The sequence below is a fragment of the Cryptomeria japonica genome, chromosome 6, assembly GCF_030272615.1.
Source record: "Cryptomeria japonica chromosome 6, Sugi_1.0, whole genome shotgun sequence".
NCBI lineage: Eukaryota > Viridiplantae > Streptophyta > Pinopsida > Cupressales > Cupressaceae > Cryptomeria > Cryptomeria japonica.
This window is the reverse complement of record NC_081410.1, coordinates 476,885,694-476,901,794: the sequence shown is the minus strand read 5'-3', so window position 1 is coordinate 476,901,794 and position 16,101 is coordinate 476,885,694. Positions and strand designations below refer to the sequence as shown.

General features: G+C 34.4%; 1 protein-coding gene across 3 annotated transcripts in view; it reads left to right on the top strand.

Annotated features, from left to right (window-relative positions):
* Positions 1–8,786, top strand: part of LOC131051018 (2-oxoglutarate and iron-dependent oxygenase domain-containing protein CP2) — a 147,925-nt gene extending 139,139 nt beyond the window's left edge. For 2 of the 3 annotated variants that reach the window (XM_057985359.2, XM_057985360.2), the window contains 3 exons: positions 4,430–4,548; positions 7,861–7,972; positions 8,063–8,786. In XM_057985359.2, coding sequence (XP_057841342.2) covers positions 4,430–4,548; positions 7,861–7,972; positions 8,063–8,092 — 261 coding nt within the window. In that variant the 3' untranslated portion in view covers positions 8,093–8,786. Of the gene's footprint in view, positions 1–4,429; positions 4,549–7,860; positions 7,973–8,062 lie in introns of those variants that run through there. The other variant, XM_057985361.2, reaches the window with a different exon arrangement.
* Positions 8,787–16,101: the final 7,315 nt, after the last annotated feature.

The window sequence follows — 16,101 nt, the reverse complement described above, 5'->3', positions numbered from 1 at the left end:
TTGTGATGTCAAAGGAAGCACTAATGGTGAAATCCACACTTGAGCATAGGACAGTAGCAGAAAAGGGTTTTTAAGCGAGGACGCAACAGGTGTATAAGTTCCGGGCCCGACTGGCGTCAGCAGTTCTGTTTAATGTCATCTCTATTTTGTGTTAAGTCGTCCGGAGACGACTTCTTTTCTTTTGGCGGGGATGATGTTGGTGGCAATATTGTACACGGAAATAAAACTAGTTAATTAAGTTGTAATTGTGTTGGTTTGTTGGCAGTCGAGGGGTGGTAGTTGCGGTGCGACGGTTGGCGCTCGCACCCCCTCGGCATCTTTATATACTTCGGAATGTAACTTGTAAAGGACGAATTATGAATGGAATAACATCTCTTATATTGCATCTGATATCTGTGGCATTATTATCTTGCATTACGTGTTTTATCTGTGTGCTTTAAGTTATTCACCCGAGAGGGCAAACAAAGTGCTTGCCTACCTTTCAGAAACTGCCATCAGTGAAGCCTTCCACTTACCCGAGCTGAGAGACATGATCTATAAAAGCATAGAAGGAGCTAAGGCAGTTTATGAGGATGATCCAGAAGCATGTTTGGAAATTATCAACAAGTATTGGCTATTGAAGAGTAGACCAGGCAAGAGCAAGATACCTAGCAGGCCACATAGAGTTGATTTCAAGGATGAGTTTTCTTTCTCTTCGTCCCATGCTTCCTTGTCGGATAATGCCTCTATATTGTGTACTTGGCTTCTTTTGCCACATATATGTCCTTGCTTCCATGCTTCCTTGCATTTGAAGCATAAATCCTTCCTTTTTAGGTCTCCTTGTTGCCTTTTGAGGTTTTCCTTATTACAAACATGCCCATATTCCCATTTTCGCTTGCATTTGAAACATAAATTTTCCCTTTAAATTTTTTCATGGTCATCTCTAGGGGGAAATGTTCTTATATGTCCACCTTTGTCATAGAAGTGTTTTATCTTTTGATGTCACATTTTTAGAGTAACTTTTATCCTTTGTTTTGGTGGCATCAAGTCATATGGCTTTTAGGATTGCATCTTGTAGAGTGGTAGGATCAAAGGCATTTACTATGCCCATGATAGGTTTTGATAGCCCTTGAATAAATAGGTATGTGCATTTCTTTTTGGTTATTCCAAGAACCATGATGAAGAGCTTTTGGAATTCCATCAAATAGTCCTCAACGGTCCCTTATTGCCTTAATTGGGTTAATTCTTGGAAATAACTCTCCGGATGTTTTTGATCAAATCTTTCAATGAGTTTGTTGGCGAAGTCATCATAGGATGTTATGTTTTAATGGCCTTGTGTAATTGAACCATGGTGCCACCAGTCGTGAGCAACCCCATCTAAATGTAGGATGGTGAATTTGATGGCTTCCTCTTGCATCACGTGTTTAAGAGATAGGTATGCATCTAATTTTTGGATCCATGAGTGAGTGTTGACCTTCCTTGACCCATCAAAATTGGGAAGAGTTAATTTGCCTACTTTGTGATGTAAGATTTGGTTAGGTTGACCCCTTACCCTTCTAGGGTTAATTCTTGATCTTGCTTCACAAAATTCTCTAAACGTGATGTTTCTCCTAGTTTCAGGCTCGAGTCTCGAATATGATTTGACAAGCTCCTCTAAGTTATGATTCAGTTAAATAATTCCTTCTCTAGCTGGCCCTTCTCTAGGTATAAACCAGGATCTAGTTATCTTTGGAGTTGACCTTAGTGGGGTCCTATTATTTTTAGAATGATTAGAGTTGACATCTCTCCCATTGGTTTGGTTGGGTCTAGGATTATTGTTGTTCATATTTTGGATGGGTTGGAGAAGTAGTTGTGTCGTTCTCTCATTTTGCTCCATTAGAGCTTGAGTTGTTTGTTCATTGCACTCCATGAAGGCTCTCAATTCATTTCCCATTTGTTCTTTCATTGTATTGTTTTGAGTGGGGTTATTGGTGGATGCAAGTTTCTTCTTTTCTCTTTCCAATGCTCTTTGTGCCCTTTGCCTAAGTTGCATCAACTAACTTTCATCCCTTAGGTCGGCAGGAACGATGCTCTGATACCAATTGTAATGTCCCCTTTTGTGATTACCCTAAATTTTGCCCTAGAATCACAAGTTCAATAAAAACAAGAAATGCAATATAGTTAGAGATATAACTTTACCTAAAAGAATGTTTAATAGATAGATTCCGGTTGAGATCCTGCAATCATGTTAGACAATTATTGAATATATAATTCAGAAAGTCGATCATTTCTACTAGGATTAAAAAACATATATTCATAACCCTCTTAATTGAATTTTTTCATATAATATCTATAATTCACTATTGGGGTTCAACCATAATAGGGCTTGGATGAGGAGACATGATAGGGTGCCTAAAGCTATCCTCACACTATGCCCAACAGTGGATACACCATCCCTTTTTGCCCAATGTGGTAGTCCGTCATCCATCCTTTATGAGGTGGTGTACTTAGTGGGGAAGCTTGTCTCTACCCTCCCTATTCATGCCACCTTATTCACCTTCCTATGATTTAGACTTATTTAAATCCATTCCAACAATCAACCATGGTAGTGGTTGGAGGAGAAACCACAATAGGGTGCCCACAGTATCCTTCACTTCTAAGCCCAAGGTTGGGATACACCTTGCCCCTCCAAGCCAAGCCTCATGTGGTAGGCCACCAGCCATCCACCATGAGGTGGTGTACTTAGAAGAGGATCTTACGTCTGCATAATAGTCTAATGGGCTCACAAACCCCTTTTATAAACTTTTCTGGATTTTTTCGGAAAATATAATATAAAATCACTTTATAATTGAAATAAGCCTTATTACTTCAAAAAGTGATTTATTTCAATATTTAAATATTCCTGGCACTCAGGGCAGTTTATCAATGTCCAACATTTATAAAACTTTTGATTCTCATTCCAACGAGATATTATACTAAGGTGCTTTTTAATTATTTTAATAAAATTTAGCAACCTTAGTTAATAGCTCAATATTACACCCAAGTTGTGGAAATTGTCAAAAAGCAGCAGATCGAAATTTGACTGCATTGGAGTGATGGATGTTGAATAATGAAACTCAGGTCCGACAAGGTGACTTGCTATAAATAGACGGTCTCTCCAAGAATCTTGGAGAACACACTTGAAGCTGGAATTCATTTCAGAAAGTGACATTGTAGTCCTCTAGACCAATTGAGCTCATCACTAACATCCTCTTAGACAAGGCTGACGGTCACCGAGAAAGCCTAAACCAACTCCAATACTGAGGTGACCAAAAATGGGGACAATACACTTTCTAGTTAAACTAAATGGCTCATTCACCTTTGATGGACTGTCTATCTCTGTTAAGATTGTGAGCACTGTCAAATCTTATAGTAATACTTCCTCTTTTTGTCGTCTGTCTGCACCTCATCTTATCCTATTTTAGTATTTTATATGACTAAAATTATCATTCTTTTGTGATGTTTCTGTGTTTGAATTCTTGAAGATCATTACATTAACCATTTATCTTTCTTTCTTATCAAAGTTTTCCTAGTATACTCGATTTTGAAAATGCTGGATTTGATTTCATAATGATTTTCAGAGACTTGTATGGCATTGCTTTATATTCATGGATACAGAGGCTGTCTAGTAATACATTTTCCTGCATGGTGCATGCCAAAATCTGTCCTTCGTACTGCATAAATTTCTTCTACCTTTTTATCAACAAATCTTGTGGTGTCAATCACATAAAAGTTCTTTAATTATCATAGGCGTTCTTCGTTTCCTTCAAGTTGGAATCTTTTTTATTTTCCTTTATTGATTATGATTTCTCTCTTTGTATTTGTGTGGAATGAGATTCTTACAAGTAATATTCGTTCCAGCGGTATCATATTCGACAGGGAGTGGGAAACAAAAGATCCACATTATGTTTCTATCTTATTCAACATGTTATAGTTTTTTATTTGACAAGGAGACAATACTATAAATTCATCCAGGGCAGAACTAAGACCAAAGTATAAGAAGTGGGGTTAACTTAGAAATAAATGGGCAGCAAGGATCATAGAACCAAAGATTGATACCAAAAGGAGGGTATTCTAAAACATAGCTTAATAATCTTCTTTGAAAACAATAAAATTATGAATGCTTGGTCAAGCTTATGATTTCTAACAAATTAAATGTCCTGCATCTTGTCTGTGCAATTTAGGGTTATATTTCTGACTTTCACGTAAGCAGTATTTTAACTGATTTTTTCCTAACATAATTTTCATTGTTTAATTGGCTTCTTTTCTTGCAAAAGTCATATAGACCAAAAGCTTAACCATGCAGCTCTTTTCAAGGTTGGCTTAAATAAAAGATCAAATAATTACCCTGTTGCTTTAAACTTTTAAGCATTGGTTTATTGGGGAGGATTGTTTTGAATTCTCTCTAAATTTACTGTGTTCAATTTGGCAGGAAAATGTTAATTATTCTCACGTTCCTGGTCAAGCTGTACTACATGCTGGTCGTCATCGTCATGGAGCATTGGCCATTGACTCTGGTTATAGGATTAATTTAATCCTTTGGTGTAGAAGGCATGTTCATGCATACAAACTTCACCTCGAAACTATTGTTTTATTGGTTGCATTGAGTTTTATGATTGCAAATACAATTTTTAAGTGTTTTCTGTTTGGAAGTTTCATTTACACTTCCACCACTTTGATTTGTGTCATTGAAATGGAGACTATTAACATATGAAGGATATATTTGAAGTGATTCTTTCACCTTTGATGATGTTTAAGATTACCTCCCTGTTGTCTTTCTCTTTGGATTAGCATTTTATGTTTCTATTTCTCATGTCAAATCTCACAGTTGGCTTAGTATCAATAGTAGTGTCAGGAACAATTATGACTGATTATAGAAATGTTTTCTCCAAAGACTGCAGATGTCAAGCTTCTTCCTTCAATGCAAATATCACTTTAATTATGTCCACTAGTTATCTGCTAAAAGATATCAGCCTGCAGACTATACACGTACTTTGATGTTATATACATGACCATAGAATGTGTGCAATGATCAATGGGTTGGCAGGAGTTATGAACTGGGTGTCCTAATGAGTTAGTTGTAGTTAAAAGTTAGTTGATAGTCTGGTCAAGTGTTTCAAAATCATTTGAACACTCCAAATGCCTCACAATTAGGATGTTGAGTTTGAAATATCCATGATTAAGGTTGCTGGCAGGTCTTTAAAGCTGGTATTTCCTATAAAGAATGGACCCAAGAGGTACTACTTTATCATAGATGGAACCAAATAAAGCTTTCTAAAGATTCTTAAGATGGATGAGCTATGAAATAATAATTGAGTGTATGATTTATGAATTTCAATGATAATTCAGTATTTTGTAATTTCTGTTTGATAACTAAAACTGCATGTGAGGTTTATTAAAGCAAGTGAGAAACGTGTGGAAAAGGGCTACATAGGTGGAATATGATGCTGTGATGAAAAACAAAACTTGGGTTTTTGCAAAATCACCATAAAGAAAGAAACTCTTTTGATGTAGATGAGTCCATTAGATGAAGCAAAAGCTGATGGATCCTTGCACATTTACAAGGAGAGGCTGAATTAAAAGGAGTTTTCTCAATGGAGGTTAGGCTTACACAGAGCCTTTTGTTCCAAAATATAAAATGGTTATAATCGGATTAGTTCCAACCAATGCATTGCAATTTGATTGGAAAGCTACTAGATGAACACAAATAATGCGTGTCTCAATGGAGAAGTTGAGGAGAAAATGTATCTGACTCAACTGCAAGGCTCGACATCTGTAGGTAAATAATATATTTTATGTAAGCTGGTCAAAATCATCTATAGTTCAAAGTAGGATCCACAAGCTTGATATTTCAAAATTGATGTCCATTATATGAGGTCTAGATTCAGAAGAAATCCTTCTGAGCTAAATCTAAATTTCAAGAGTTCAGGTGATGTAATTATTCTCATTGTTTATGTGAATACTAAGCATCATACAATTTAACAAGTAAAATCCCATTTGTGCTCTACTACTTACATGACAGACTTAGAATTTTTGCATTATTATCTAAGACAAGCATTTTGGTAGACTAATGTGAAATTTTCTTTTTTTGAAATATCCTAAAAATTGTGGAGAAATTCCCAAGGACGATTGTAACTTGTGAGCATTTTTTGGTTCCTATGGAGGTCAGTTTGAATATACCAGTCAAGTACGACTCATGGGCTTCAAATGAGTTTTTCTTTTCTTATTTTGAATTTGGTGGGAAGCTTGATCTATTTTATAGCCACAAGCACTAGTCTTAGTTTTGTTGTCAATTTTACTTCCAAGTTTGTGAGGGAAAACAAGATGGATAATTGGAGTATAGCCAAACAAATTATGAATTTTGCACAAGGTACCTCAAAGTTAGGCATTTGGCATTGTTGGAGTGATTGTTTTGGTTGTGTTGGTTCAATAGATGATAAGAAATCTGCCGCAAGATATGCTTTTGGCCAAGTAACAAGGATTGCTCCATTGACTAGCAAGAAAAAATAAAAAACAAACAAAAACTCTTTTCTCCTTTGAAGTGGAGTATAAAGCTGTGGCACTTGCAACTTATGAAGCAGTTTCATTGAGGATACTTCATGCTGATTTAAAAGTTATTCAATTGATTTATTGTTACAGTCAAAGTTAATCTAAATTGGTGAATAATCCATTCAGATAATCATTTTTGAAAGTATATACGCTATGACCAAAACACAACCATAACGATGCTTAACAGTGGATAAACCTGAAAGAAAGTTCATTGTGATTTAATCCCAAGGTTTAGGTGATGTTGGCAAGGGTATACCATCTTCACCTCTTGTTTGCAGGTTGAGCTATGATGCTCATTGCTCATGATTTGATGTATCTTACACTGTTTATTTCGAGGTGCATTCAGTAGAAATACTTTCTTAGAATTGCCAATGCCCCTTGTACCCAAAATGTCTAGCTACTGTAAAGAAATGTGCTTTTCAAATCAATTTATGGTAGTCTATACTAAATGGAACACAAAGGTGTTCAAGTGGTAGAGTAGATCATTCTGCAAATTGCAATCATGTTATGACTTACAAGATGGGTGAATTTGGCATCTCACCAAATATTGGATCTGTTTATGCAACTTTTCCCAATTTCTTTCATATCCACAAGGATGAAGAAGAGCATGAAGGCTGTGTATAGAGGTTGATTCAAGTAACCAATAGCTGGATTAGCATTGTCCTTTTTGTATATCTAGGTGAAACCATTGCAAGTTTGTTGACCATCTGATTGCAGTCGTTTTGCAATTCGTTCAGTATTTGTAGGAATTGCAAAGGCTCATGTTTTGTGTGAAATGTTGATTGTATTAAATCAATGGTATTGAGAACAATTAATGTAGTTCAAGTCACAAATATGAACTCCAAGGTTCACTTATGAAAAAGTAAGTTTTGGATAGGATCAATTTAATCTATAAAATATATCGGGCTTGTTGACATTCTAGGTGTAGAGGATATTACCCATGTTGTACCATCATGTCTATTGGATCTTATTTAATAACAAACTATTTGAGTTACTTGTCCCATTTTGTGAAATGTTTTGTGGAATTCCTAAGCAGTTTCTATGAAATCCTACACTTTCTAGGCTTTAGTTTGAAGTAGCTTTCCCTCTTCTTTGGGTTTTTAACATGGAGAGAAAAAAAAATTAGTGGTACGCTGATGGATATTCTCTATAGCATGTGATATATTCTAACTTTTGCTTATTTATAGCTAAACTTAATCTGCAGACAAGTTGTAGTCCTTTATACCATATCAATAAACTGGCAGGTTTTTAATGGTGGATAGTTAAGTAGCATATATGTTCTTCAACTAAGATTCGCATGCATGTTTATTGCAGTTCATTGTTTAGGGAGCTAAAGCAGCATCGAACTGAGTTTCCTGATTGGTGTGGTGAATGCTTTCATAAGAAGCAAGCTCGTCAAAGACAGATCTTTGATTCAAGGAAGCAGGTAGCAATGATACCTGCTGTTTCGCATCCCTGAATTAAAAAGTTATTTCTTTGACTAGGTACTTATTTTCTCTTACTGTTCATCTTGCAGGAAATACTTATTCAAAGAGATCAAGTATAGCTTCTGTGAATGCTCGTTGTACCATATTGTCATCATTTATCTGTGTATAGGGTGAATGCTTTCTGGTTTAGTTTTTCAGCATTAATTCCAGTGGGCAGTTTGCCGTCTGTTTAGTTGCAGGTTTATCATGCCAATTATTTTTTGGCCCAGTTACAACAAAAACATGGCCATAGAAATTCACAAAATATTTTTGTATGCGTAAAGCAGCTTAAACTCATTCCTGACGATGCATCAGACCAATCTTGGACTTGTGATAAACTAGACGAGAGTTTCCCAAGCTATTGATATGTAAAAGCTAATTAAAACATTTTTCGTTCTCTGGTATGGAGTTTATCTCAGATGAAAAACTCTGCGCTTTTTTCAAAGACTCGCGAGTACTCGCAGGTCTTTCATCATCGCGAGTCACTCGCCCAATAACTCGCAGACGAGTTATTCTGAAACTCGCTGCAATTTTTTGTGCTTTAAATCACCAAAACTTGCATGAAATTGGGGTAAAACTCGTCAGTAAAAAATGGAAAAAAAAAACTTGCGAAAATCTGATCTTTAACCCACTTTTCAACCCGTTATGGAGACATTTTTGGGTGTTTACCGCAACGCCTGATAACTATATACTTCTCCTTAATAGCATCAATTTATTTCATAAGAATAATGTATGCAGCGTTAATCAATATAAAACTCATCGAATACACAGCCATTTCTTGCCTAATATTGAGTCATTTTTTTATAATTAAAATTTTAAACAAAATATAAGTGTCATTTTTAAGTTTTTATGCATAATCCACTTGTTTTTTGGTTAATGCTATGTATTGAACTCAAACTTTGATTTATATATCATGGAAATCAGTATATGTTCTATAAATTTGGTGTAAATGTGTGTATTTGAATAATATTTAAAAAAAATGTAGTTTCAAGTGTTCGATAAAGTTGAGTTTTTCCCCGAGTTTTAGGGAGTCCCGAGTTTCTAAAAAAAATTGGACTTGCGGAGTCATTGCTGAGTCCGAGTTTTTCAACTATGGTTTAACTCATCTTGGACAATATGATCTGTGATCCTTTAATGTAACCGGCATTAGTATATGTCACACTGGAAATGGTAGCTTCTGTTCAATTTTGATTATTTATGCGGTTCATTTATCTGGGTTTATCCTGATCGGAAGATTCTATGCAGATTTACTGTTCTGTGGTCATTTTTAGTATGTTTCAACACAATCAGATGCCAGTTAGGATCTAATAAGTAATAACTCAATGAGAGCGATTTAAATCTTTTTAGATTATGGCAAAGAGCTGTGTTGACAATTGTCAAAATTTCATTTGAGGCATTCTTTAACCCGCCTTCACGGTGTAATTTGGATTTCATTCTCTACTACCAAAAGAAGAAAGTTGGAAGACGTTACAAACGTGGAAAGCGAACATTTTTGTTGTGTGTTTTTCCTTGTCATTGGGAAGTCACTGATCAACCTGTCTGTGGAGAGGCAAAACCTACAGTCCTGTACATTGTATTTGTGTTTTGTATAGATTGTTAGTAGATTCTGGTTTATACCTAGTTATTATGCTTGTAGAGTTTGATGGGTAGACTGGTTCATGCAGATACAAAGGGTAATACAAATCTTAACACAAGGTTCATACTGGTGTATGAATTGCAGGTTCAAATTTGGAAGAGTTTAAGGGTTCTACTCCTTGTAGATGGATGGACAATTTCCTTATGGGATGTTGCATAAAGGGGGATATGTCCAATACACTAAAGTGTTGTCTTGCTTGGTGGTAACGTTGAATGAATGAATGAAGGAATTTTAATGACATCCACAAGACCCAGCAGATTAAGGGACCAAGATGCACCAAATTAACCTGTTTTCAAATCCTTTTCCATGTTAGTTCTTCTGTTATGAATCTTAAGTAAGAAACTCGCCGTTTTGTGAAGTCTATTCAAAAAGCTCATTCAAACTATCCACTTTAAGTCTTTATCAAACTGCCTATGAAGATCTGCCTACAAATATCTTCATATGCTGCACATTCCTTGATGAAGTGTCATTCCATTTCCACCACCCCCTTGCAGCAAAAAATGCAAGTCCTTGCTTCTGAAACTTCTTTGGGCACCATCCATCTTCCCATTTCACATCTTAGATGGTGAGCTAGTCCTCAGTTGTGCAATTAAAATTTTAGCCTGTCCTAAAATTGTAAAGCTCAAAAACTCAAACTTTTTCATCTTGCTTCTATGTATTCTTAAAAGCCATGTACATTTTTTTTTAATCAATTTCAATTTTCTTCACTCACCAGACAAGATTGACTTTTCAATTTTACCTACACACCTTTGGAAGACCACAAGTCAACCTGCAGCTAGTTTCAATGGCAAAACAAGTGACAGTGTACAGACAATGAGTGTTCAGACAGAGTAACAAGGGTAGCGAGAGGAGCGAATGTATTTTTGAGTTATGTGGTGCACTAAATAACTTTGTTACGATGATTTAAAATGTATGAATTGTATTCTGCAAACAAATTGTTTTGCCCCACGGTAACTATGTTGATGTTGGCAGTATCGTCTTATTCAGTCTTTGAAACTATGTTGATGCTGGCAGTATCGTCTTGTTCAGTCTTTGATACACTTAAATTATTAATCCCATGTTATTTTACGTATATAGGGGAAAGGATCCAGTAGTTGAGCATGTACCAATTGTTGTGAGGGTTGTTGATACTTTTTGTTCCAAAAATTGAACAAATAAAACCTATTGTTTGAAACAAAAAATATCAATTTTTGTTAGGAAATGTACCAACAGTTGCTAGGAAATGTACCAATAGTTGTTAAGAAATGTACTAATATTGTAAAAAGTAACCAATCAGGTGATGCCATGTCAGCTGCACAACTATTAGGGTCTCTTTTGCAAGCTTATTGGTCTCACTTTTTTTTGGGGCTGTTTTGGACACCTTGACAAAAAGCATGCTGATGTGGCATCATATTTGATGATGTGGCCCTGAAACCTTAGTTATAAGTAGGGGACTTGCCAAGTAAGCTGCTGTAAAAAAATCGGAGTGATTTGAAATTTCCAAGTAGGATTTTGAGAAGCACGAAGTTAGGGTGCACAACTACTGGGTCCTTTCCCCTATGTTCTTTACAAGCTTTATCTTTGTATCCATACGGTAAGATTTTGCTAAAATACCTGTTAGAAAATAGTTAAATGTTCAATATTGATGAAATTAATTCTCTATTAAGATTACTTTTGATGACCGGATGGATGTTACTAATTTAAGGGAAGGGACTTCAACCATTCAATTACTACTTTGGCACTATTGAAATAAGTAGAGTACGGTAGGCATGTTTTTATTTTTTTATGGAAGACTTAATATCAACTCAGATTGTTTTACCATCTGATTTTAGAGTATCAGCTTAGCATAGTTTTGACTAAGTTGATATTTGTCATTTTTAAAATTATAAATAATTTGTTAATATCAATGTCATAATGCATATTTTATTTAAATTATATTTTATGTTTTCCGGAAGGTATAATGTACACCCATTTCCTTGGGAGTATTTGCATCAAGTTTGGAGGATCATACCCTAAGAATAAGAGATGAATGTTGATAATAGGTCAATGTTAAAATATATATGTTGATAAATGATTGAGATTAAAATATTTGTAAAATTTGTTTATTTAAATTTATAAGAGAAAATAGACGGACGTTGTAAATATATGCAAGAATCGAAACCCTAAGTTAAATGTAGAGGTGAAGGTTTCAGGGTAAATAATTAATATATTTAAATTAAACAATATAAATGAAATTGAAATTAATATGGTGGCACAATAGATTTTATCATTATTGGATTTAATTATGTCAGACATTCCACTCTATGAGGAGTAACTTGATTTTGCATATCAATGATGGATATTGCACCTTAAGAGTTCAAGATGTTCAAAATGATTTGAACGAGACATGTTTCTTGCTATTAATTAGTGAAATAATCAGATGAAATGGCCCACTCCAATCTACAAACAAAATTAACATGACAATCATTTGAAGGAATTTTATTTATTAGAATTTTAATCGGTGAAATTTTTGTTGTTTAGAAACTGGAACTTATTTTCATTTCTTCTTTTTGATGGTAGAGATGCATTATCCTTTTCCTCATTTTCCTTTTTTACCCTAACTTAATCTTGATTATTAGGGTTAGGTTTGTTGATGCCGATAGATTTGTGTGAGAATTTGATGAGCTTTCAAGAAGTGGGCAAAACTCTGTTATCTCCAATACTTGAATTGTGCATAACAAATTCCTTCTCTATTTTATGGAGATTCAATAACAAGTTCTTCTGGGCTTGTTGGTCGATTGTACAACAATCTTGTTGCGCCATTAAATAAAAATTTCATTTTTATTTGATTTAAATATCATAAACTATATTGTTGGTGTAATTATTTATTCATCTTGGATATAATTACACTTTACTTAAGTTTACTTAGCTACATGCACAACATTGTAGTTTGCATATGAGACACTTAGGGAGGTGCTACATTGAGAGTGTGTATGTAGGAGAATTTCCACCTTTTATGGTGTGATCTTGTTGTTACTCTATCATATCCACTTATTGTGGGATGATAATTCCACCTTCAGTGGGTGATCCACCTCACATGAAATATTTTACTATTTCTCCTACCTACCTTTGTATCTCATTGAGCCACATGTCATCATTGTGTGCTCTCTTGTCTCTCAACCTTTCCTTTATAAGAAGACTCATCTACATTGTATGTAACAACAATTTTGATGATCCAGTTGATCACATTTTGCATCATTGATAGGAATACAATTTATTCTTGTCACATTTTGTTCTCTATTATTTGTGCTTTCCATTGCCTCTAGATCTTGACAAATTCTCACATATATGCATGTGGGATATTTTTAAAAAAAAGTTAAAAAATTTTAATTTGTTTTTTTAAAAATGTTTTTAATAAATAAAAAATTAACTTTTTTTTAAAATTTTTTTTTATTAAAGTTTTTTTAAATAAGTTCAAAATTAAAAAAAAATCACGTATTATTTTTTCTTAAGAAAGTTTTTTTTGTCAAATATTCAAAAATAAAAAAAACTTTCAAATTTTATCTTATTAGTTTATTAATAAAGTTTTTTTTGGGGCATTTTAATAAATTGTTTTTATTAAACTTTTAATTAAGTTTTTAAAAACAAAACTATCATGGAATAAGCAAAATTGGGAACATATATTTTTTGTCCTCCATACATGTTTTGCAGCGCTTCCAATCGGTAGTCGGGGGGGAGGGCTATTGCTCCTATATTTTTCTTGGCGACATCCCAATCAGAGGCATTTTCATCTGCAGTATTCTACAAGGCTTCTTTGGTGGCATCATCTTCTTGTTTCCCTATTTGCACTATATCATGTTGTATGCTCTTGCATGAACAATGTTGTACTCGCACTATCATAAAGTGCCACACCTCTTTGTATCTTGTCATTGTTGACATATTTGATGTAATCCTCTTGTACACATAGATTGAGAATATCTTGTGAGACTTGGTGCATGGTTCCAGTTGAGACTTAGATTGTACACATTTGTGCATGGCTCCCGTGAGACTTTGATTGTACCAGTATTTCTGCCATTTACGAGTATCTAGTTGATGCTCAAAGCAAGTTGTCTCCATGTCTGATCTTCATTTTGTTGTAGTGAGTGATTCATCGTCATCGACTTGGTACCTGGTTTTGTCAAACTTTGACATTATTGGTGCATCATTGAATCTCTTTCTTCCTTATGGGGAGATATTTTGGTCAACATCATTGGATCATCTTTGTAGGAGATTTTACATTGAGGGGGGGGCTTCATGGTCTCTCTTCTTCATCTCTCTTTTGGGTTGGAGTTTTTTCTCATGTGGTTTTTCTCTCTTTCTCCATTTGTGAGAGATTGCATTAGTTTGATTGCATTTGCATTTGTACATAGGTACCTAACATGGCCATGTAGCCGGGACCCATCTTGCATTGCTTAGTTGCATTGTAGACTTAAGTGCATTCCCCTAAGTTGCACTTAAGGGGGGTGTTGGTGTAATTATTTATTCATCTTGGATATAATTGCACTTTACTTAAGTTTACTTAGGTACATGCATCACATTATAGTTTGCATATGAGACACTTAGGGAGATGTGCTACATTGGGAGTGTGTATGTAGGAGAATTTTCACCTTTTATGGTGTGATCTTGTTGTTACTTATCATATCCACTTATTGTGGAGTGATAATTCCACTTTCAGTGGGTGATCCACCTCATATGGAATGTTTTACTATTTCTCCTACCTACCCCTACCTACCCTTGCATCTCATTGAGCCACGTGTCATCATTGGGTGCTCTCTTGTCTCTCAACCTTTCCTTTATAAGTAGACTCGTCTACATTGTATGTAACAACAATCTTGATGATCCAATTGATCACGTTTTGCATCATTGATAGGAATACAATTTATTCTTGTCACATTTTATTCTCTATTATTTGTTCTTTCCATTGCCTCTAGATCTTGGCAAATTCTCACATATATGCATGTGTACGATAGTAAGTTGTAAGGTTTAGGTATATAAAGTGTGGTGCTCAATTTATAAAGAATGAGGATGGGGTATTTTAATTGTAAACTCATTAATTTTAATCAATTCAAAAATATTCTATTTACGTTTTTATACAGATATTACAACATTAATGATGTGCAAATTTATTAACTAAAATGATGATTTAATATAGACAACCAATAAATCAATTCATATTTATTTTTTCAACTTTAGTTTTGAAGTATGAAAGAGTTTATTGCTTTTGCCTAGCTACATAATCTCCACATTTGTATAGTATTTTGACTTAGAGTTATATATATATATATATTTGTCTTTTCTCTCTACTAACTCTAAAAAAATTATAATGTGAAGGGAAATAACATGATCCTTTAAATATATTTAAAAAAATCTAAACTAAACTTGACATATTAAAATAAACGTGTAATGTAAATAAGACAGATTTAGGGTTGTATACCTTGAAATAGATACAATGTGTATTTTGATTGATGCAATGTTGTGGCATAAGATTAACACTTATAATTTTGAACTAGGTTCTAGAGCAAAGGTTAAAGATGACTAAAATTAGAGAAATTGTGTGCCTAAGATGTAGCCAAAACAACAATCATGTCTCGAGGTGTAATCATTTCCTTTCATAATTTTGGCCCATACAAAATTGGATCTTTGATAGTTGTAGAACATGTTTACTCGGTAATATTTGAGGTTAGGAAAAACTTGGTGCTTTTGAGTAGTTCTATGGGGTTCACTATGTAAAGATTGGAGTTTAGAACTCTTTGCACCTTAGTGAAGCCCTAAGACTAAATTAATAATATAAAAGAGATAGCGTGGCAACAAATCCTAAGGTGGTAATTAATATTTTTGAATTGATTAATGAATGATCTTATTTAAGTTTAATATAAATTGACGAGTGATTGCATTAGAGATATCAATTAAGTCCTTTAGAAGTGAATGCTGATAATTCAGTTGTTGCTTATTTGATTGTTGTAATTGGTTGATTCTAATCAAAGATTACTTGGGGTGGTTAACAGTGAATCATGATGGTTAATGATGATTATTGATTCTTGCAAAAAGGAGAAATGCATTGATGCTTTGTTGAAAGTACTTTTAGTCCTCCTAATGTGTCATTGGGTGAAGGGTGATGTCTATATACAAGCAACCCCATATGTATAATTCAAAATTTCCGTGCCCTTGTCAAGATAACATTTAGTTCCCGTGATTGTTAGCCTTAGGAGATGAATCATTGAATCAACGTGTAGACCAAGACTCTTCATTTGTGGCCATCCTCCCACTTACCCATCAGGGTGGAAGATATTCAAATCTTCTTACAAATTGGCATTGAATGGGGAACTCTTATTATGAAATGTCCATCTATTTTTTGTCACCAACAAATGAGTACACCATTGATGAATTGTTTGCAATGACATTTCCCACTCTTCCCCCTTAAGGCATGGTAACTTTCAAACAACACATGGATAAGAT